Consider the following 23,125-nt stretch of genomic DNA (forward strand, 5'->3'; position numbering starts at 1 on the left):
CATGGAGAAGTCCATTTTGACTGTCTCCCAAAAGCAGTATTCCCCCAGATTTCTTTTAATGCCCAGTCTTTCAAAGCTAGCCCTTTCAGATTCCTCAACTTGGTTAGAGCCTGTGGAAATATAAATCCTATGCACAAGTAAGCCTCTACAGATGACATAAGTGTTTTACTTTGCAGCCTTGGCTTGTTCCATTGGTTGTCACATTCTTTTGTACATTCATTGTGCAGTTTTACCCTTTTCTAAGTGGGTGATTGAAAATATTTTCACATCTTTCCCCAGTTCACCACTAAGAATGACTCAGTAGATGCTGTAGTGTAGATGGGTTCTGTTGATTTTCTTCCACAAACTAAAGTTAAAAGGATATAATAGTGTGGCGGAACAGAGAGTGAAGAGGAAGAAAGTCTTATAATGGGAATACAAGATTTATTTATTTATTTATTTATTTTGTCATAAGATAACAGGTATAAGTATAAACATAGTTATGAATACATGAAATGGATACATATAAGAAAAATAAAAAGAAACAATAGGACAGGAACAGTAGGCACGTTGGTGCGCTTATGCACACCCCCTTCGTTCAAGCTTGCTTGCATGAAGTGTGATTGCGACCATAAAATAGCAATATAGCTTTATTTTCGGCAGAAATTGGCACAACTTTATTTTTTGTAGAATTTAGCATATAGATCTTGCTAATGTTACATACAAAATTTGGATAAGGCTGAAATGACAGCATCTTGTTCTAGACTTTTAATATCCATTTGTTTTGTAAAACTTGGCTCTTGCAACAACATCATTGGCATAGTCATTCTTTGTAGTGCCTACATCCATTCGCTCATAGCTTTGGACATTTTTAGGTCCTGCATTGTAGGCTGAAATTCCACCTATCATTTAAAAAGTGAATGGACAAATAAAAGTTACGTTAAGTACATAATGTAGACATTCCTCAAATACTAAGACAACTTACAAACTGAATCTAGATGGGATTAACCATACTCCTGATACAAAATAAGTTAAATAGCTGATTAGAGGTAAAGCACAGTATTCAGGACAAAAGATTTTCTTTCTTTCTACTTAGTAGAAGTAAGTAAATGTTTTGGAATAATTTTGCCTGCAGTAATCTACAAATATGCCTTTGAAGGGCTTGTTTAAAATTATATATTCATTAGATGACTAATTCAACATTTTTAAAAAAAATGCATAATTTCTATTCTTATCAGAAAGTTAAACAGAAGTTTTATTTAAATATACTAGAAGAGAGAAAATAATATTGGAAAATTGTATCTTCCTGAGAGATTGTGTGAATAGATCTTACTTCCCAAATGGTGCAAGGTGGGTCCCCTGTAGGAAGCTCTGCACCCATAAGCTGGGCACTTTTTTGGAACGGTGATTTTCAGAAAAGGTAACTGACGCAAAATGTGAAGGGGTGGGGAGGAGGCCCAAGGATGTGGGACCCAGCAGGGCAGGAAGCAGATCCAAGTCTTGTGATACAGCTGGGCAGGAAGCAGGCCCAAAGCCTGTCAGGACCCACCTGGGCAGGAAGGTGTACAAGGTGTACCTGGGGTGGGGAAGGCCTGGGGCAAACCCTGTGTGAGCTGGGAAGGTGCTGCAAACCTTGGCTTATGGCAGGCCTGCTGAGACACCCAACACTCTGCTTAATGACCCATACAATCATCTAAGACTGTAATAGGGAGAGCCAAGTTTGCAGTGATTGGGCAAGGCAATCAAATGGACGCTTTGCTTCATTGCAACAACTTATAATTGTAACACTGGCCTCAATTATGGTTGTAAATTGAGGATTATCTGTAACCTGGTTTCTAATCTGAATTATGTGAAAAAAAGTTATTGTCCATCTTCAATATGACAACATCTGATCTGAAGTTATCTGCTTTTGCAGTAGACTTCCAATTACTAACTACACATAGTCCCCAATTTACAACCATTCATTTAGTGACAGTTTGAAATTACAGCAGCACTGAAAAAACTGACTGACCATTTTTCACACATCTGTTGAATATTCACAATGGTGAATTTATCAAAAATCAGATGTTTGACAACTGGCATGTATTTGTGAAGTTGCAGTGTCCCAGGGTCACCCTTTACAACCTTTTGACAAGCAAAGTCAATGGGGAATTCAGATTCACTTAACAAAAGTGTTACTAATTTAACAATTGCACTTAACAACTGTGGCAAGAAAGGTCGTAAATTGAAGTAAACCTCACTTGCTGAGTCTTGCTTAACAATGAAAATTTGGGGCTGAGTTGTGGTTGTAAGTCAAGGCCACCTGTACTAGGTGAATAATAATAATAATAACCAAATAAAAAGGATTGGTTGGTAACAAAAACTATTTTATCATAAATGAATGCAAAAGCATATATATTTCCTTTCTAAAGATCTCCTCTTTGGTTGGGAATTTTCCATTTTCTTCTCTAAACCAGAGAATCATCATCACATGCTATAAATACTGAGTCACATGGAAAAATTATATGAAGGATCTGGACATAAAACAGATTCTATGTAGATTTTAGAAGAATGATGTTTCATACCTTTGAGCTGCTGTTCGTTTGTCCATGATGGAAATTTTTTTTTAATCTCTTCTATCATGCTACAGAGAATGAGAGCCCCCTGATTAATATGTTCCTCACTGTCCCAGGTGCCAACTACTTTATGATATCTTTTATCCACCTGAAAAATGATTAAATGCTTTCAATTATTCTGTAATAATTATTGCTTTGATTATGTTATACCGGGATAGTTCAGTTGCGTTGCAAGCTAATGATTAAAAATACAGATCAGTTACCAAAGAGATGTATAATCAGAACATGAGAAAGATACTATAAAGAGTGGAGCAGGGAGTATATTTAGGGAGAAATGGAAATTTTTTCCATTATATAAGGTTGTATTTTGCTTAGGGGCAATTATAATCACAACTTATAATTACTCCAGGATAGCTTTGCCTAGAGTTGTTGAGCATTGTGTGTGTCTTAATTTATAACAAAAGTCTTTACCTGCATTAATCCAAATCCATTTCCATGGTCACCCCAGCCATCATCAAGGATAGTTCCAGCATGTGATTCTCGAGAGATTATAGCAGCAATCACAGCTGCATCAATATTTGTTTTTTCGCTGACACGCTTAATCTTCATTTTATATTTCTCTAGATTGTTTAGGTCTTTCCTTGCAATTATTTTTGAAGCCTCAACCCCTTGCAGAGGGTAAAAACAAACATGAGAAATGTGCTTCTGATTAAAAATAACAGTTGGAATTAAACTAAATAAAACAATTCTTAAGTTTAAGAATTTGATAGGAATAGGAAGCCCATCTCCATTATAATGGTCAATGTGTCACTGATATTGATGGGTTTATCAGTAACTTTGTTAAAAATTCTAGTTTCTGGAAAACTAAAGTACTTCATGGACATAGCCGTTGCTTTCTTCAAAAACATTTTTTTTTCAGTTTCTCAATCTAATCCACACTTCCAGCAATGTTCAATTCTAGCATCTGAATTAACTACGTTGGAAGCTGTTCATTTTTGAAATTAAAGTACATGCTGCCACCTAGATGCGCATCAAAGAGCTTATAGCTGATGATGTTACCTAGTTGGTTAATGAAACAACCAAACCTAGAGAGCATCAAGGACACCATGGCCAATTTAGTATAATGGTTAGGCTAGAAACTGGAAGTACCATGTGTTCTAGTCCTGCTTTAGACATCAAGCCAGATGGTGCCCTTGAGTGAGTCACTCTTAGAAAGAAGGCAATGGCAAACCACTTCCAAAATCTTGCCAAGAAAACTGCAGGGATTTGTGAGTTAAACTTGACTTGAAGGCACACAAACACAAGATCATCAAATGCGTATTAAATTTATTGTGTAAGTGAAAGCAGAAGCAGAACCAAAATAATATGATTACAGAAAGGACAGCAGCCAACAAGTAAGTGGTTCTTATGGCAAAAGTAGGGGTGGGGAAAAGGTTAAAGAATAAAAACAAAAAAGCAAGCAGAATTAATCTTCAGAAACCATAGCAAGGACTACAGAATGGACCACAATGAAGAAATAACATTAAATGCCAAAGAAAAGTTCTCTCAATTCTCATTCCTAAGAGGAGACAGAAACCTTTAAGAATATGGTCCTATTGCTGTAGGTATATAATTGTGCAGTTATATATTTTGTTATAAAGCAAATCTAATCACTGTGTTTAAGCTATTTATATAGTTGCAATAAACATATTTTTTTTCCAAAGAAGAAAAAAACAAGACTCTGCTCAGGAACATACAGACTTAAGAACAGTTACACATTGAACAGAAAAGAGAAAGAAAAAATATATCACATTGAATATATGTATATTCAAATGTAGGTTATAGTTAATCTTACCCCCAAACTCCAAGCCTTCTTGTTTTCCAGTTTCAAGAGAAGCTCCAGTAGTATCCACATCCATTATGTTACCGTAATAAGAAGAACAAGCTGTTTATAGAGGCATTAAATTACTGTCTAGTCACAAAATGTATTAAGCAGTCTATTGGAAAGGAATTCTGAAGCTGACAGTAATCAACATAACAATGCCGATCAAAATAAGTATATCTATATACTATTAAAACTCTTGTGTCTGTAACCTTTAACTGGATGAAATGGGGCAGGATAGAACAAAACTTTGAATCAAGGTACCTCAAATGGGCTAACTTACAGGATCTATGGCCTATGACTTCCATGGAACTGATATTTGGCAAATTTTATAAAACATGACATAAAAGTTATCAAAGCATTTTATGATATAATACAAAATGTCATAAAACATTTAATGTGATCAATTGCTGATGTTTTACTATACAGTTCAGCATGGACTATTTTCAAGGCAGAAACATCTCTGAATATCTCTTTGAATTTCTAAAAGCTTTTCAAGTAATGTAGAAGCTCTGCCATTGTTGAAGATATTAAGACATCTAGTAAAGAAATAACTGAAACAATGAGCCAAAGTGTCACAGGTTGTCTAATTTCAGCTCTAAGTTATTTAGAAGAATGCTTGTGAAAAGATTAATGCAATCTCCATCACTAAGCTGAACAGCAAAATAGCCCACATTATACAGTAAATAATTGTGCTTAACAATGTTTAGAAAAGGAAAAAATAGGCATATCTTCATTCTACTTCTTGTTCTACTCTCTACCCATTAATTCAGTGGAATGGAAATGAATTAGGGCAGTTCCATAGCCGGTATAGTTTTTCTATTAATTTGGGGAATTATCAGAAAACCTGGAGATAAGGTTGGATCCTGCAGATTGAAGCTTGATGGGATTCGGTATGACACAATTTCACCTTCTTGACGGAGATCATGGATGTTGGAGTACTGAAAGCTTAAAAATAAACCTTTTCCATAAATTGAACCGTTTTCCAACCCAGTAAGGGAGATTTACTTCATGCTACTGCTCCCAGTTGGCTATGGTTGTTAGGAATCATAACACTGCACTCTAAGAAGAATGGGCTGGGGGAGAGGGAAAGGAACTTAAAAGAAGGAAGCAAAAATGTTAATGCTAGGTTCAAAATTAGCCATTAATGTCCACAACTTTATAAATACTTTTGGTAAAATTAGACCACAACATTAGCACACAAATGACTAGCTCTTGCCTAATCCTCACCCTGACCACAGCCTATCATCCTTTACATATTTTATAATAAATAAAATAAATACCTTCCATGATTCTCTGTTGTCTGCAGTCACTTTCAATACTGTCTTGAACAAAGAAAAGAAGGACATGTAGTTTCACTTTCAACATTAATTTCTGTTAGCTGACCAAACAGGATGTTGGTTGCAACCCTTGGGAAATTACCTAATTACATTTCAGGAAAGTACCAAATGAAAGGGGATTGTCACATATCTGATTGATTGGTTTTCTTGGGATAACAGCAATGTTCATTGTACATATTTTTAGTTGCACAGATTTTTTGTTAATGGGACTCATTAATATTTAATTATTTGGAAAATTACTCTGAAAATAGATAGTATTCGATTGGAAAGTTTGGAAGTCAGGCTTATGCCAATTATGTAGTGATTGTTTTAAGGATTTTTCCAAACTTTAAACTGAATTTGACCTTCCCAAAGCACAGTGGCAGAATTTTCAATTTAACTGTGTTTTAATGCAGGGCTTGCCAACCTTTTGGACCTCAGGGACCATCAAACTCATTATTTTAAATCCCGCTGTTGCAGGAAATTAAGAGACTCAGACCTTGGAATCCAAAAAAAAAAAGTTGGTTTTATTTGCGCAAACAGGTTCAGAATATTTTAGCCAGAGCTACTTCTGAACAAATTTCTTATAGAACAGCACATGCCTATATACTTCTTCAGAAGGGCAAAACACAGAAATATAACTTGTCAGTCATTCATTGGTTACTTGAAAAACAGCTTTCCCCTCCCTGTTGCTAGGCTATGAGGGGAAAGCTGTGTTTCAAGTAACCAATGAATGACTGACAAGTTATATTTCTGTGTTTTGCCTTCTGAAAAGTATATAGGCATGTGCTGTTCTATAAGACCACCAAAATTTTCTCACTGACCACCAGTGGTCCCGGCCCACTGGTTGGCAACCACTGTTTTAATGTATGAGCCCTATGCTTTGGCTACTTCAAAGGCACCTCAAATGCTCTCCTGTGGAATCTATAACAAAAATAAAACTTACATATCTTTATGTTTTGCAGACATTCTGGCAAGGCTTCCTCAGAGCATTAACAAATAAGGATCACCTTGCAGTATTCATACCGTGTTTCTCATATAATAAGGCGGTCTTATTTTTTTTTGAGCCCTGAAAAACGGCTAGGCCGTCTTTCGGGTGAATTAATTCCCCCTTGCATCTTAGGACGGGCGGCGACGGCTTGGATGTTGACCTCGTGGTCCCCGGCCCACTGGTTGGCAACCACTGTTTTAATGTATGAGCCCTATGCTTTGGCTACTTCAAAGGCACCTCAAATGCTCTCCTGTGGAATCTATAACAAAAATAAAACTTACATATCTTTATGTTTTGCAGACATTCTGGCAAGGCTTCCTCAGAGCATTAACAAATAAGGATCACCTTGCAGTATTCAGGGTAGTAGATGTGGAATTTGAAGTCTGTTAGGTTGGTCAGTGACTGGAGGTTTGCGGGGATAGAACACATCAAATTTGAACCATGCATACAATAACTGCACCACAGCACATGAACAGTTGCATAAGAACCTTCATTAACGGCACAAAAACATGCTGCAGCTTATAAAAGCAACATTCAAGTATCTGCACCACATATTTACTAAGAACAAGTACTCACCTTTCTTTCATCAAAAAGTATATATTCTGTTCTGAAGCATATTATCTCTGGTATGACATCCATGGAATATCCTGGACTTTGGTAATCATTCCAAGGTGGGGACTTAAGATACAAACTAAAGAACTGAAAGACACTGTGTGGACCACAAGGGCATGTATAACAAATAGGTCAGAATTTGCCAGCAAATTACTCCAGCCACTAGACATGACTATAAAAGGTAAAGGAGTTGTTGCAGGTTTTATTCAGCTAGTTGTAGCCAACTCGGGGGTGGGTGGGTGTCTATGACAATTCGCCATGACTAACTCGCCATGGCCAACTCACCACAGCCAATTCGCCACAGGACAAAAGTTACACTAATATCAAAGAATTGGTGGAATAGAATCATTAAAGAAAGGATGTAAATGGAGGGACAGAATGAAATGTGAATAACAAAAATTAATTTTTTTTATTCATTTTAAATAATTAAATTGAATTATTAAATTGTCCCACACAAGTTGGCCATGGCAAGTTGTCCTGCAGCAAGTTGGCTGCAGCTCATTGGTTGCAGCAAGTTGTCTTCAGTTCCAGAGGAGTCAAAATGCCAAGTTCTTGGCTTCAGTTGGCTCTTCCCCCCTTTTGCTTTTGTATGAAAAGTATGAGAGAATTTGTATTTCCACATTATCTTGAGGTGAGCCGATAATTTTCCTTAGCATTTCTTAGAATTCTTCACAATTGTATTAAATATTTCCTTCCAGTCCTTGAGCCCACTGTGGTGTCCATGACTGGACAAGCAGACTGCCAAGTGCCCAAATTTTGTTCACTTGGGGGACTGCAACAGCTGTAATTTCAAAAGTGGGTTGTAAGGAGTTTTGGGGAGATCCATCATAACTTTGATCAAGGACTACCTGTATAGGATTTCATTCTTGTAACCCCTAGCTTGCATAAGGCCAGCTCCGTAACAGCTTCTGCCTGAGTAGATATTGAAGTAAGATTCCCTGTTGTTTCATGTGATGGCTATGTCTGTTAAGCAGTTTGTTAGCAGGAAACTACATAAACAGGCCTGGTTTAGCTTTCCTTCCTTTTCCTGGAAAGCTTTTATATAGGACTGGAAGCAAAATGGCTCTTGGTTTTTGTTTTTTTGAATGGGATGTTCTGATGAAATTTCTGGTATGCTTTGCACTGTTCCATTCGACCAGGGAGTAGTGTTATGATGGTATAACATGATAACATGGTAGTTTTAATGCAAGACAGTTAAAGATGGCAATTGGTGGATAATTCTGGCTTGTTTCTTTTACTAAAAATCACCAGCCGGCAACGAACACCAGACATTCCTCAGCATCAGAAGGGCTACGTTAGCCTTTTGAAGTAGAATTAACAAAATCTTGTAAAAGTATTTTTCCCCTTCTTTCCTTTTGCTCTCTGGAAAACTAAGAAGGGTCCCTTCTGAAATGTTTCCCATACCCTCCCTCTTTTGTGGGCTGAGATCTCTTTTATGCTGGTTTGTCCAATAAGCGGATCTTCTTGGCTGATATAATTATAGGGAAAAAGAACTGCACTTTAAAATGGAAATTATATAAAAAGTCTTATTTTTATTTAAAACCCTTTCAATGAAATATCAAACAATTAAACACAAAGAAGTTGGAGGATGACAGTAAATATATCCACATATGGTTATGAAATAAAAAATGGTTTTAATGTATATCATCAAAGGCTTATTCATCATCTTAATGATTGTAAATTTTGAATTACAGGCAAAATATTTTTAATTAAAAAATGGCTGTAATATGACCCAGAAATTCTGTACAAAAGTTTGTAGTATTTCTGAAGATAGCTCCTTCTAACTACCTCCTTGAAAATTCATTTAATTTGGCGATGAGTGGGCTTTTATGTGCACTCAGAAAAGCCAGAGTATCATATCAAAGAGAGATTTTTCTTGAACTGGTTTGGATAATCAATAATCTATAAAAAAAATTAAAATTCAGGGAAACACTGCTGCCTAAGATCCAGCTTTTTTTAACCATGATAAATAATAACCATGCAATGGCATCAGAAGTAGTGTACAGGGTACTTAGATTATAGAAGAAATTAACTCTGCAAAGGTCTACAGCTACTGACTACAGATACTGTAGAAGGGGCATTTTTACAGATGAGATACTTGCAAGTTTAAAAGATTAGTAAAAAAGCAAAATGTGGAAGATACCAGTCAATTATTAGATTGTGTTACAATGACTACTGTAAAATCCACATCTCCAGAGAAGCAAGCATATTTAGCTTGAACCTTCAAAGCGCTGTCACTGGCCAGGACTAGACCATTCCTTTTCCAAATGGCAACAGATGTACAGGTGGTCCTCGGTTTACTATGACTATGGGGATGCTGCAAGTCATAACTGTGAAATATAATTGTGAAAAATGGTCACAAGTGCTATTGTAACTTTGAACAGTCACTAAACAAACTGTTGTAAGTTGAGGACTACCTGAATTTAATCTACCAGCTTAATGTTCCAAGCCATGCCTCATTTACTCTTTTGTTGTAATGTCTCAGCCATAATTATAAAAAGTAACAAATTGAGAAAAATGAAGTAATCTCTAGGGACATTTTAGGATTATAATACTCAGAGTATTAGTTTAATGTAATGTAATTGAACACTACAAAACCAATTATTATTAAGGATTACTATTATTAACCTTTTAAGGCAGTTAAGTTTTATAACTATTCTGGAAACAATTGTTTATAAAATGAGAATCAGATGCTCTGACCCACACTCAAACATGTCTTCCTAGTTGAAAGCCATGGTTTATTTATTTCTCTCCCATTGCCTTGTATCTCTGTCCTGTGGCTATCCTCATTAACTTCTCATGCTTTCTTTTTGTCATTTGAGAAAATAATGTGACCATCGATTCCTTCCAACATTTGAAGAAAGCAAACAGAAGCTTAAATGTGATTCCAAAACTATGGCATGATTTTACTTGAAGGTTTATTACCTCCTTTTATGCTTTACACAATGTCTTTATCTTTCATAGAAGACATTCTATAAAGAAATTTAAATTCCCATTTTCTTTCCTTTTGGGGAAGATGGTTGCAGTAATCTCGTGCTCTGCAGCAATTGTTATTTGATTGGTTGCCAATAGAATGGAAAGTTCCCATGTTTACTTTAATCTGTGGCTTTTAAGTTCCTGTGAGACTTAATTTTTCTCCTAAGGCAAAATTTGTAGGTGGAAAACATTTAAATGTGATATATAGGAAAATATTATTTTACCTATCAGGTTGTCAAAGTTCTACAGGATTGTTAATATTTCAAAAAGCTATGCCAGGAAATGTGTATATTAGTGAAGAACAACAATGGAAGACAATGTATTAACCTGTATTCATATCAGTTTAAACATCTCAAATTTTCCCGTGGTTTGTTTTTTAAAAAAGCTGTCCTTCAAGCCTCAGAATTTTAATTCAGTATATTTGTCATGTAGTATTTATTGCTAATTCAGCTCTAACATGCAGTGTACACAGCTGGCAAAATGAACTTAAAGAAAAACTACAGGAATTTTATAATATGTAGTGCAATGAAGTTAAGAGTATGCACAGTCACAGTCATGGTATTATTAGAATGACTTTTATTAATGCACTACTTCAAGAATAGTTTAAATAACAATTCTTGACAGAAGTCTTTCATTAATAACTTAATGGTAAATGGTATAAATTTTAAGATGCAATTTAAGAGAGTTATTGTTAAATCAAGAAAATGTTAAAAGTCATCTCTCATATTACACAGTTTAAAAGGGTTCAAATTTCTTTACTAAGAAATTATTTCCTAAGAGAAAGAAATTTTTAAGATTTCATGAGCTCTATAAAGCTGTTAGAAATTGAGTGTCATGTGCAGATGTTCTGAAAGCAAACAGCTGTATAAAACATTCCTAAAAATGTATCAAACATAAAAGAAAAATGGTTTACAAATATTTGTATCATGAATTCTAATCTTCATCAGAATCTGAATCATATTTCTTTCCTCTGATTGTTTTCTTATCCAATTTTTTGAAAGAGGTTCCAAACTTCTTTTGGCTTTGGAAAGGCGGCTCCATTAGGTTGCCACTAAAAAAGAAGAAATGGCTAATATAAATATCCTTAAGGTAATAGCTGTCTGAAAAACCAGTTTATTAGACATATCCGGCAAAACACAAATTGGAAGTACAATTGTCTGAAGCCAACTCTCCCTGCTCCCACGTCATGACATCAAAAAAGGGATACATTATTTTACTTCATGAATCTCTTAGCATTATAGTAAACATTTTAAACAATTAACAGGCATGATAAAAACATAAGCCATGCCCTGCTGGATTGAATGTAATCAATTGGTCCACACAGTGGCAAACGATCTTATTTTTCTTATAAAATGGCACCCAGAAACTAGTTAATTTTTGTTTGGGGACTGTTATTGCTGTCGTCTTTCAGTAGATTAGGGAAAGATGTTGAAGATTTGGAGTAGTATTTAGGATGTTTGACAACTGAGACTGATTTGACAATCAAAGTGATGAGGAAAATTTGAATATGGTTGGATTGATGGTTGGAAGTGGAGACAGCAGGCAAAAGAAAAAGATACTGAACAGAGAAAAATAAACCTGAATGGGAAGAACACTGGAATTAAAAAAGGAACTTGATTGGTGGCATTCAAACTCAGGCTTGTTTCAAGAAAATGAAAGAGAGCAAAAAACGATAGCAGAATTATGTGAGTGACTGGAAATTTATTTCAGGTTTCCATATTTATGAGCCTCTAGTCAAAATAGATGGCCTTGGATACAGGCTGGTTTTGACAAATGTTAGTTTTGTTTTGAATAAAATCTCATTCAGACATCATATGGTGATGGATAAATGGGCATGTATTAACGAAACCTGATTGGGCAGTGATGAAACAAATAGCTTTGTGAGAAATTTGCCCTCCTATATCTCAGGTCCATTAACAGATGCAATGTTGTGTCTGGAGTGATGGTGGCAATGACTGTGCATGGAATGTTTGCTAGGACTAGATGTGTTGCTCTGCTGATACTTGGACTAGAAAAGAATTATTTGAATAACTTTGGGCCAGACCTATCTATGGAACAGAAACAGTACAGATGGCTTTGGAGGATTTGCATTGGGCTCTTGAAGGCGGGAGGGTGCCCCTCTTTGTCGTATTGAAACTTATACAGCTTTTTATACCATTGCCCATGGTACTTTACTGGACTGCCTACAAGGCCTGGGGGCTGGAGGGACCATTGCATGGTGGTTCCACTCCTACTTTAGTAGGAAGGGATGGTCAAACATTTGACTGACTTATCCATGCTACTTTTGAATATCTACAAGAAGCCCCCAGAAATCATCTGCTGGTCAGAGATGAAGTATATGTTCATAATACTCAAATATGTTGATAATACTCAAATATGCTCAGGTTGAACTGGAGATGCAATGGAAATCCTAGACCAGAGTCTGAAATGTCAAGCATTTGGAAAACGTTCATACTTAATCCAAGAAAGATGGAGTTACTTTTTGTTCAGAACAATTCCGATTTGAGAATTAAGTAATTCCCAGTATTACTTCTGGACAAGACTTTCTTTAAAGGAGTTGGTCTGAAATTTTGGGTTATTTTAGCAATTGCTAGTGGAAAAACTGGCGGGAACATGACTTAGCCTTACCTAAAGGCTAGCGCATCAGTTGTGATCCTACGTGAACTAGGATGCTTTGTCCAGAAACTGATAGACTGCCTTTGGAAACCATTTGAAAGCTGCAGCCAGACTGTGAGTGGCTGTTATGAAAATATTACACATATTATCCAGTTGCTGCATTGGTTACCAAAAGGCTGCCATGTTCAGTTGGAATAATCAGTTTTGACAATATATCTTGGCTCCAGGGTATCTTATGGACTATCTCCTCTAATGAAAGCGATCTAGTTCTAGTACATATATGCATGCAGGGTCTTTTCCCTTTAAGTCTTTACTGAATGTGGATCTAAATGCTGGGTGCTGGCCAGTGGTGGGATTATTTTTTTTTTTACTACTGGTTCTGTGGGCGTGGCTTGGTGGCCGTGGCATGGCTTGGTAGGTGTGGCAGGGGAAGGATATTGCAAAATCCCCATTCCCTCCCCATCCCACTGACCTGCTTTCCAGCTCCATTCTCCTGTGCAGGGCAACCAAAGGAGACCCAGCAGATCAGCTGGGACTCAGGAGGCAGAGAATAGATGGGGGCGGGGCCAGTCAGAAATGGTATTTGCCGGTTCTCCAAACCACTCAAAATTTCCGCTACTGGTTCTCCAGAACTGGTCAGAACCGGCTGAATACCACCTCTGGTGCTGGCCCATTGTATAGGCTCTCTGTAAACTGGCATATCTGGTATTGGATATAGACATATGAACTAGACATAAAAATCATATATAAAAGGTATATATTTTATAAGATATAAAAATATTTGTAATACATTAGTAAAAATTCATAAATCAGGGAAGCCTAAAATGATTTAATATAATATCATTCACTACTTTGCCAGGAAGATATTTTTATATTAAGTGTATTATATAACAGTAAGATTCATTTTATTTACCTGTACTTGATGATATCTGCGCAACCTAATCTCCATTCTAAAGTTTCTGTGGTGAATTCATCTGTGTTGCCAAGATCAGTAAATCCAACAACATAATCTTGAGTTTTTCCATCTTTTACTAGTGCTAATGTGGGAATTATCTTGATGCGAAGTCTCTCACAAAGAAATGGTGATTTTTCAACATTTAACTTGATAAACTTAGTCTCAATATGCTTTTTTGCAAGTATTGTTAAATGCTTATCTAATATTAAACATCTGAGGAAAAATAAACATTTAATACATTAAATAGTGAAATACTAAGTCATCTCTTGCTTTCTAATTCAAGTAAAGCTGTGCAAAGCATTTGAATTATGCTTTCATTTTTCTGTATATATAGTTGCTTCACCAGCAGGAACAGCTGAAATGTTTTTTTATACATGTATGCATATAAATGCATATATGTCTGGAAAACCCTTTGAATGAGCCAAGTGAATACGGTTATTTCAACATTTTAAAGAGAGGCACTTCAGGAAGGCCCCTTCAAATGCTTTCCACCATCTAAAAATACTACAAGTGCTATTTGAAGTGTGCTTTCATGTTTTGCTATGCCAATGATAATATAGTCATGGAATAAAAGTTAAAATGGACTTGTAAGTAATCTAACCCAATCCCTTTTTCTGTAAAGAAATCTATTAAACCATCGCTGAAAGCCTGTCATCCTGTCCATTTGAAAAAGAGTGAAACAAGGTCCATGATTGTTCTAGACACAGTATTCTGCTATTTAAGATCTTATACAGATATAATTAAACATTAAAATCAGCGTGTAAATAAATTATCAAGCACATACCCAAAATGTATTTTTAAATTCCTTTTCATTTTGACTTTGGGAGCTGATACTGTGAAAAATGCAACACTTGGATCTGAAAGATATCTCAGATTATTGCCACCAGGTTTTCCAATAAATATGTCAGATAATTGTCCTTAGAGTCACTGAACTGTTTCCTATCTTCAGCAAACCATTATCAACTTCCTTGAATATTATTTGGAATGATATGGAGATCCAATATATTATATTCAACAAACAATGGCTAAACAAATTACCATATTATGAATGCAATTACAATTATGACCAGAAATTTCCACTTGGTTTTATAAAGGGCTCCTAAATTTAAAAATATGGCAATTCAATTCATTAACTAGAAAGGAATTTCAAATTAACAGTGAGATTTATTTCTGAATAACCACTATAGTGTTAGTAATATTGAATGGGAACAATAATAACAGTTGCCATTCAGCAGACCCTAAGTGATTTATGTTTTTATTGAGGAATAATGGTTCTTCCCATGCCTAGGTTATAATAGGAACACTGATTCACTTTAAGAGGTTACATTGCTAAAAAAAATACACTAACTTCCAAATTTTCTGAGATTTCTTCAACTAATAATTTTAGCGAGGATTACCTGATGGTTGAATCTTTATAAAAATGACAGACCACATTTTTGCTCCCTTTCACTTCTTGAAAAAAATCTCGCTCACTGGGGATTTCTTGGTATTCTCCATGTCCTTTTGAAAGCCATTCCTATTAATAAGAATACAAAGTTTTATCATTCCAAATTCATTCCATAAGATTATAATTCTACCGTTATTCCATGAGGACAAGTTCTACTATGTCTAAGCTTCATCTGATGAATCCAAAACCTAACCTCAAAATTACACTGGTGATAATTTTAGCATTTCTTACATGCTTTGAAGTTGGTCAACATTAGTTCCAAATGAATCATATATTTAAATAAAAACATTTATTATAAACCATTTCCGTAAATAAAAGGACTAGAACAGAAAGTCTGCATTCCAAAAAGTAAATGAAATTTTAATGGTTAATACTCTAATATGAAGTAAATTTCCAGTGAAATTATGCATATATTTATTCTAACCTGTCCACCAATTATGTTCAGGAATTACACCGGGTTGTAACAATGGTGTATTTAGAGTCATTTAATTAGTCAAAAATATCTGTATCCACACTGGAATTCTTTAAGCTATTTTAGTAATATAAGGACCTGCAAATTACTTAGTTTAAATTTGAGTTACATTGCAAATGTAAATTAAATCAGATTCACTTTTTTACTTGATCTTTATTTTTAAAACTGTGGCCTCCTGCATACTACTCAAGCTCAAAGGTAACCATTTGGCTCCCAAAAACTTTCTTTAGCAGAAAACACTCAATGCTGCCTTTCATAAAGATTTGTAATTACTCTTGTGTATATTCCTCAGTTTTCTATATCACAACACTTACTGATGTTGATAATTGTAATGACTCCAGAAGTCCTAAAATATGTATGGACTGATGTATTTGGGCACAATATTGTTTTACATCCACTATATGAAAAATAATGAAAGGACAATTTTGGCTTTAGTAAGAATTGTTCAACACTTGAAGAATCTGTCAGTCAATGCCAAAAGAATTCAAGAAGCTGAAATGTTATAGTAGCTAGTCCTATGTCTGACTATAGGAAATCAGGTAGTCTAAGTCAACGGGTTTCTCCCAATGTGCATAGGACTATATCCTGAGGCAATTCACACTTGTGTGTTTCACTGAATCTGTTAAAGTACTTTAGATTAAATTTGCAAAGATTGATTTTAAGACTGTAATGATAAACATATGAATGTTGACTAAAACTCTCAGATTTTAATGGAATTTACTAATTCACTATTTAATTTCGCTTCATCTCAAATCTCTGTGACTGGAAACAAGCTAATATTTGTTAACTTCATCTCTTTATGCATTAGTGCAGGCCTGTTAAATTGGCAGCCTGCGGGCCAGATGCATCATGTGCAGGCCACGCCCACCTCAACTCTGCAAAGGCAAAAAACACTGCGATACATCACGTGACACAATTGAGTTTGACACATGTGCATTAGTGCAATAAGAGTGGTCTAGTTTGTAGAGATATTCCAAGATTATAAACGCAGTACAGGAGAAGGGATTTGGACTCTTATATTTGTCAGTTACCTGTTTTTGTTGCTGAGCTTTCTTCAAGCCTTCAAGCCTTCTTCGTTTGAGAAGTTCCAGTTCATCTTCATCCATCTGGTCCAATTTTTGTATTTCAGCATCAAGCTGTTCTTCTAAAATCTTAGATGTCTGAAGCATCGGAGCTTCCAGGGCTTTGGAAAATAAATCAGCAGAAGTATCTGCATCCATTTTCTTTTCAAATTAGCAGCAGACACATTAAACCTGAAAAATGAAGTAGATTTTAAGTTAGAACCAGACAGAATATAAAATATATTTATTACAATAACAATTGTATACATGATGGAATTTGAAAGCAGATTCAGAATAGCGATAAAATATTTAATTGAAAAGATGACTGCAGTTGATTCTTTCGCTATAGTTAAATAGTGGTCACTGACAGAAGGATTATTGACAGCATACATTTTATTCTATTTGGTTTAAGCCTTGTATGGAGGGGGGAGTTGTTATACATAGAGGCACAGATATCTGAACCATTTTTATTATTAGTCAGCATTTTAAGTATATCTTCTCTTAAGTGAGGATTACTAAAGTACTATTCTAATTTGGTACACTTGTGATGAGAAATTCTGTAGTGGATTATCTGGTACTTCGCATTGGAGCACAATCTAGGTCTATTTCTACTTTATAATGGGCAACATACCCTTGAAACTGTAATTAGATAGGAAAACACACAGTACAAAATTTCAAGTCCACCTGGATCAGATCAGTCTTTAAATAATTTAAGAATCTGTTTTGACAAATTATCAATCATTAATACCGTACTCTAATTACAGAATTGGGTTCAGAATGAATTCATTCTGAATACATAATTCTCAAAACACATTGAGCAGGAAATTATGACCATTCTTATTCTCTCTAACCATGAATAAAAGGCAAGTTTCTCTCTCGAAAAAGAAGAGTAATCTTGTGTTGGGAGGAAAGAAACCAGTGTTTTTCCATTATCAGATCACTGATCAGGAAGAGCAAGATTTTGGGGGGGAGGCAAGGATACTATCTGGACCGTGGAAGCTTTTTTTTTTTTTTTTACCAATATTCCCTTTGCCATTTGTTAGGGATATACACCCTAGCAGAATCTGCACTGCAGTCAGGCAGGCAGGCAAATATGTGAGACAAACATTTTTGTATCTTACACTCAGTAAAACAGATACACTGTGCTAGTTAAATAGTTCATTCCAGTAAGATTTATAGCATAGTCAAACAGTCCATATATCATATACTAGTTCAGTCCCGTCTGGGGATTAATCAGTTGCAAAGTCCAGTGTCGAAAAAGAGGTCATTAAACTTACTAATATCAGTCCAGTAATAAATCTCTTCACAGTAGAGATATGAAGAAGTAAAACCTTTTTTCTTCCTTCAGCAACAGCAGAGAACACACAGTTAACAATCCATCATAGTCAGCAAGCAATCCAGTAAGCCAGCAATCAATCAAGTTCTCTTGCTCCCTCTTATGGCGATTTACAGCCGCACCCAAAATTACATACTTTGCAGTTTAAAGTGACACACACATAAATTCATTATCATAGTTTATATATATTATTTTACCCTAACTACGTTAGGTAACCATGTTATTCCTAACACCATTGTTGGTAAATAGAAATTTCTTTCTGATGGAATCTAATTCTAAGTTTAACAATGAGTAACCTGGACTTGCAAGTTTAGACATAAGCATGTAGTAACAAGATGTGAAATATATCAAATAGCATTGGATTATCTAATTAAAGTGTTAACTAGAACATTTGTTTAGTAAATGAAAAAAATTCTAAAATAATACCAAATGCTCTCTTGAAAATAAAAAGAATCATGTGGCATGCAAACAAGAAACTATATCAGAAATAAAACTAGTATCAGAAAGAAATGAAAATGTAGCATTGACATAAGACCACAGTAAAAGAATCTATCTGGAGGTAAGTTACCAAATATATAAAGATCCTGAAGCGAATATGTTAAGAATGGCAAAATGATTGCTTTTCAGTTATATCTTATAATGGATTGTGATACCAATATAACATACAGTATTATTGTTGCTAAATTAGGCAAAAGCTAAATCAAAATATGCACACAAAATGTTTCATTTATTGCATCCAAAATATTCATAATTGAATTCAGAATAAATCTCATGTATACTACAAGAAAAAAGCAATTCCTAAATGTATGTTTCTTACTCTAGAAAAGAAATTCAGCAAAGCAGGATAATATTGTAAACCTTTTTTCAGAAATATATTTAATCAAACATTAAATTACAAATCTCTCTCATAGGCACTATCTTAGAAAAGATATCTTATTCTTCATAACACAAATGTCTCCATTGCATTGATACTTTTAACTATAATTTTCATAAACCACTTTTAACAATGAAAAATTAAAGGGGAAAACTTTACTACATTCACCTATTTTGCTTTGCACTCAGTGTCCCATCTACAACAACATACACATTTTGAGTGACCTTTGTATTTTTTTTCCCCAAATACGGATGTCCACGTTAATTATGCTCTACTTTAAAGGTTAAGTATTGAGGACATCATGCTTCGTATTCTGGAAATACGATTTCAATTAAGAAGATCATGATGTAGAAAAAGCAATTTCTGCTAGGGAGGATAAGGAAAATATACTTATCCATCCAAAGCTGACACCTAAATCTAAAACCAGCAGAGATGCATCCAACCCACTCCTCGTTTATTACATCAGCAGCAGCAGCAGCCAGTCTTTCCAAAAGAAACACGAAGACATAAACACCGTTCATTTGTATCGTTTCGAGACCCAGGCAACCAAACAGTAACGATTCGGCTCGACACTTACTAGTTAGAAATCGAAAGGCCAACAAAGGAACGCTCCTCAGCGTAGAGGAATCACAAAAATCTCTCCCTGAGCCTCTGTCGCCCGACCGGCCTCCCCAATGAGCCACCAAAGGAGCCCCCAATGCACAACGGCTTGGCGCAGCAAGTAAACCTGGTCACCCCGGGCGTCCCGCGCATGCGCCTCTAACGTCTTCGACGCGTCCTGAAGACGTGTTATTGTTGACGCAGCAGTCAACAATAAATACCTTCTGCGCTTGCGTCGTGCGCTTATCCTTTTGCTGAATACCAGGGAGCGGGATGGCTGCTTCGCGGCTTTACGTTCACGTTAATTAACGGCTTACGATTAAAAGTCTCGCTCGAGCGAGGGGGATTCATAAGAAAAAGCAATGCTTCCCTGCAGCACATACCGTCCCGAGTCGCGCTAATTCCGTTAGCTTGTAATAAGCCACATAAGACCTTGCAAGACCCAACGCTTGGGTGCCCCCACCCAGCCATCTCGTTAACACCCGGATCCCACCTCGGGATGGCTCTCAGCGAAGGGTGGCGCTTTAACGGGGCCTTTCCGCTGCTGAGGCGGCGAGCGCGCTCGGTCCCCCCGGTCGTTCAAGTGAACTTCAAGGGACGGACACGCCCCAGTCCTGCGTTCAAGTTCATCTTCAATACGGGCCCAACTCAGGCGCTCTCGGCTGCTGTTCATCCTCCGTCCGGAGGAGGCGGTCGCCGCAGCCGGAAGCTCCTGGCGAGGCGACCTGCTTCTCCTGCGCGCTGATTGCCCGCCTGCCGCGTGTCAGGGGGGGCCAGAGGTGAGGCGCCTGCGTGTATCGTCGGCCGCTGCCGAGTGGAAGGGTTCGCGTTGGCCTCTCACCATATGTGCCCTCTCTCGCGTGTGGAGGCGGCTGTGTGGGCCCTGCGCAAGGAGCACTGCGAGCGAGCGAGCCAGCCTCGGAGAGGCGGTTGCAACCATGGGCAAAAAACAGAAAAACAAGAGCGAAGACAGGTAACCAGAGCCCTGGACGTGGCCTGGGTGGGCGGGGGAGCGGGAGGAGTCGGTGGCTGCCGGCCCAAGGGCTGCTAGCCCTGCGTTTCTTCTTCTTCTTCTTCCAACATGCTGAGGATGGCTGCGCGGAGGGACGCCCCTTCCTCAGTCCAGGAATGTGAGGCAGCTCCTCTCTCACTCGGGGAACGTGGCAGTTCGGGCCAGAGCCTCGCGTGTGAAAGACTGGGGAGGGGGAGACCCAAGGGGCCCGTCCGAATTCGTGTATGTATATATATATATATATATCAATCAAGACCTTTGTGGGACCTTCGTGGCTGCACTGCTTGCTTTTGAGGACTCGGCCAGTACTTGTTTGCCTGTTCAATTAAACAGGCGCTGTCAGTCATGGTTTCCTTCGCAATTATTTTAGGTGCGTGCGCTTTTTCTGCTCGACTTCACCGTGCGACTTCTGGGTGCAGTCGCTTTTCCGGTTAGGAGAGCTAGAGCTTATTTAACGACAGTGTCAAATTTGGGGTGGGGGTGGGGGAGAAGGAGGAGGCTAAAAAGGCCTCTGCTTCCAGATATTCGCTTGGCCCTTTAGTTCAAACCTGACGTGGAAAAGTTACTGATAAACAAGTTAAACGTGATCAAACCATTCCTTCTTAACCCTACTTGTTGAAGATAATCACGATTTACTCTAGATGAAATGGTGTGAATTTTCTGAAGTTGGCTATGTTAGGGAGACCTTTCTGGCCTTCGTTTCAAGAAGAGTACAGTGATATGAACCACTAAGGGTTTTGCTCTTGGGGTTCTTGTGAAAGAAGAGGCTTTCTATACTTCACCTATCTTGTAGTATGGACCGCTGGCTTGCTGCATTTCTCATCAGAGCCTAGTTTCTTGTAATTGTTGGAGCCTCCAACTTTTAGAGCTCCGACTATTTCTGCCTGATCATTAGTGGTAATTAACTACAAGCCATGAATTTTACCAGTCTTGAAATGAAATATAACACAGTAAGAATCAGTTGGTTATTGTAAATATGTAGAACATGAAGTAAATGCTGATGAAATAGCCTACCATGGTTACATATGCAAGTATCACACTTGAAACAGAAGACAGTAGTACACAGGAAAATACAAGAACAGCATATAAAGCCCTGTGGTTTCCAAAAACTGTTGAATAAAGTAATACTTTGACTCAGCCATTTTAATCCTAAGAAGAAAATAGGGAGTAGAAAGATGGCCACCCATACATTTTAAAAAAATCTTGGTATGTATTTAATTGCTACATTGTTACTGCCAGAACCAGAAATATACAATTACTAGAGCACACTGGTTTGTTACTTGTCTTTATGGCATCAAAGACAATTCAGCAAGAGATTTTGAGAAAGATGTGGTGCCATTCTCCTGCAGGTCAGAGAGGATGTAAAGCAGGAGTATCAAACCCACGGTGTCATGTTGTCATCACATAGGCTTAAGAGAACTATGAGAACTATGAGTTCTAATTCTGCCGTAGGTCAGTCTGGGTGATTTGAGCCAGTCATCTTTCAGCCTAGGAAGCAGGTAATGGCAAACCACTTTCAAAATCTTGCCAAGAAAACTACAGGGACTCGACCAGGCGCTTGCCAGGAGTCAGCATTGACTTGAAGGCACATGTATGCAATAGACTGAGAAGATAAAGACAATCATTATGGCTTTCTCAGATTATACCAAAGAGCTTCACCAGCACAGAGAAATACTAACTTGAACTTGAAATAGTTCTTGAGAAAAGAAATCTAAAATGATCAACTGACAGTGAAAATCATTTCATTACTGTGCGCAGTCTAAAGCATATCTCACCTCTAAATTCCTATTACAAGGTGGTTAATTTTTTTTATTGTGCATTATCTTTAACTCTTAATTATATATTCATATTTATGTCCTTAACTACAGCAAAACATGGCAGCTTTTTAGATAGTCTTCCTTTTATTCCCTCTTCCTCTTGTCCCTTTTTCCTCCTTTTTAATTTAAATCTGCCTTTATTTAAGAATGGAGTTTATAGATTTTATTTTTAATATCACTTTTTAAATATTTTTCTTGGCTTGAGTTTTTAATGAAATCCATATGGCGTATATCTTTTTTTCTTGCTCAACATTTTAATATTAATAATACTCTCATTTGTAAGATACAATGTTAAAGAACTGGAATCCTCAATGAACTGTTAAAAATATAAATATTGAAAGTGGTTTTCTTTTTCTTTTTTTTTTCCAAGAATTTTATTAATTTTTAAAAAACAAACATATACAAACAAAACACAAAACATGAAAATATGAAACATCTTTTTGGAAAGCAGCTTGATCCCGGGTTACATCTTTTTGTACAGACATAAATTCAAGTTCATGCTCACTTTTATATACCATTCCATATCTTATTTACCATTCTACATTTTCTATATATCTTCTCCCCTCTTTTCACTCTCTTAATTGTATTTTATTTATTTCATCTCAATTTAAATCATTATACTTATATCCTTTGTCTGTCCTG

The 23,125-nt window shown here is 36.6% G+C and overlaps 3 protein-coding genes across 4 annotated transcripts in view; 1 reads left to right on the top strand and 2 right to left on the bottom strand.

Moving 5' to 3' along the window:
* Nucleotides 1-421: 421 nt before the first annotated feature.
* LOC113411645 (lysozyme g-like) lies at nucleotides 422-5,809 on the bottom strand. Its single transcript, XM_026666808.2, has 5 exons — nucleotides 5,679-5,809; nucleotides 4,369-4,458; nucleotides 3,006-3,202; nucleotides 2,544-2,682; nucleotides 422-881 (listed from the first exon to the last, which is right to left on the bottom strand). Exons 1-5 carry the CDS (start codon nucleotides 5,761-5,763, stop codon nucleotides 748-750), a joined length of 645 nt encoding a protein of 214 aa, XP_026522593.2. The 5' UTR covers nucleotides 5,764-5,809; the 3' UTR covers nucleotides 422-747.
* Nucleotides 5,810-10,852: 5,043 nt separating this feature from the next.
* TXNDC9 (thioredoxin domain containing 9) lies at nucleotides 10,853-20,440 on the bottom strand. Of its 2 annotated transcripts, none has more exons than XM_087967154.1 (5): nucleotides 20,148-20,440; nucleotides 16,815-17,036; nucleotides 15,262-15,380; nucleotides 13,823-14,077; nucleotides 10,853-11,344 (listed from the first exon to the last, which is right to left on the bottom strand). In XM_087967154.1, the coding sequence occupies exons 2-5, from the start codon at nucleotides 17,001-17,003 to the stop codon at nucleotides 11,227-11,229; spliced, it is 681 nt and encodes a 226-aa protein (XP_087823280.1). In that variant the 5' UTR covers nucleotides 17,004-17,036; nucleotides 20,148-20,440; the 3' UTR covers nucleotides 10,853-11,226. The 2 variants fall into 2 exon arrangements, with proteins under 2 accessions (XP_087823280.1, XP_026522587.1); XM_026666802.2 differs by having other exon boundaries at nucleotides 19,632-20,405.
* A 10-nt stretch (nucleotides 20,441-20,450) lies between these two features.
* EIF5B (eukaryotic translation initiation factor 5B) overlaps nucleotides 20,451-23,125 on the top strand; it is a 32,070-nt gene continuing 29,395 nt past the window's right edge. Inside the window, exon 1 of the mRNA XM_087967143.1 lies at nucleotides 20,451-20,627. Within this exon, the coding sequence (XP_087823269.1) occupies nucleotides 20,593-20,627 (35 nt within the window). The 5' untranslated portion in view covers nucleotides 20,451-20,592. The remainder of the gene's footprint in view (nucleotides 20,628-23,125) is intronic.

The sequence above is a fragment of the Notechis scutatus genome, chromosome 5 (genome assembly GCF_049901735.1).
Source record: "Notechis scutatus isolate UNSWTSFEM ecotype Mainland chromosome 5, rNotScu1.2, whole genome shotgun sequence".
NCBI classification, from domain to species: domain Eukaryota; kingdom Metazoa; phylum Chordata; class Lepidosauria; order Squamata; family Elapidae; genus Notechis; species Notechis scutatus.

What these genes read in the sequence shown, in the direction of transcription:
- TXNDC9 (XM_087967154.1), bottom strand. Translation starts at nt 17,003, where the DNA reads ATGGATGCAGATACTTCTGCTGATTTATTTTCCAAAGCCCTGGAAGCT. An exon ending in AAGCTCAGCAACAAAAACAG is followed by an intron (nt 15,381 to 16,814) that starts GTAACTGACAAA and finishes TCTTATTAATAG; the next exon opens with GAATGGCTTTCAAAAGGACA. An exon ending in GCAGATATCATCAAGTACAG is followed by an intron (nt 11,345 to 13,822) that starts GTAAATAAAATG and finishes CTTCTTTTTTAG; the next exon opens with TGGCAACCTAATGGAGCCGC.
- LOC113411645 (XM_026666808.2), bottom strand. Translation starts at nt 5,763, where the DNA reads ATGTTGAAAGTGAAACTACATGTCCTTCTTTTCTTTGTTCAAGACAGT. An exon ending in ACAACAGAGAATCATGGAAG is followed by an intron (nt 4,459 to 5,678) that starts GTATTTATTTTA and finishes CTCTATAAACAG; the next exon opens with CTTGTTCTTCTTATTACGGT. An exon ending in AAACGAACAGCAGCTCAAAG is followed by an intron (nt 882 to 2,543) that starts GTATGAAACATC and finishes TTTAAATGATAG; the next exon opens with GTGGAATTTCAGCCTACAAT.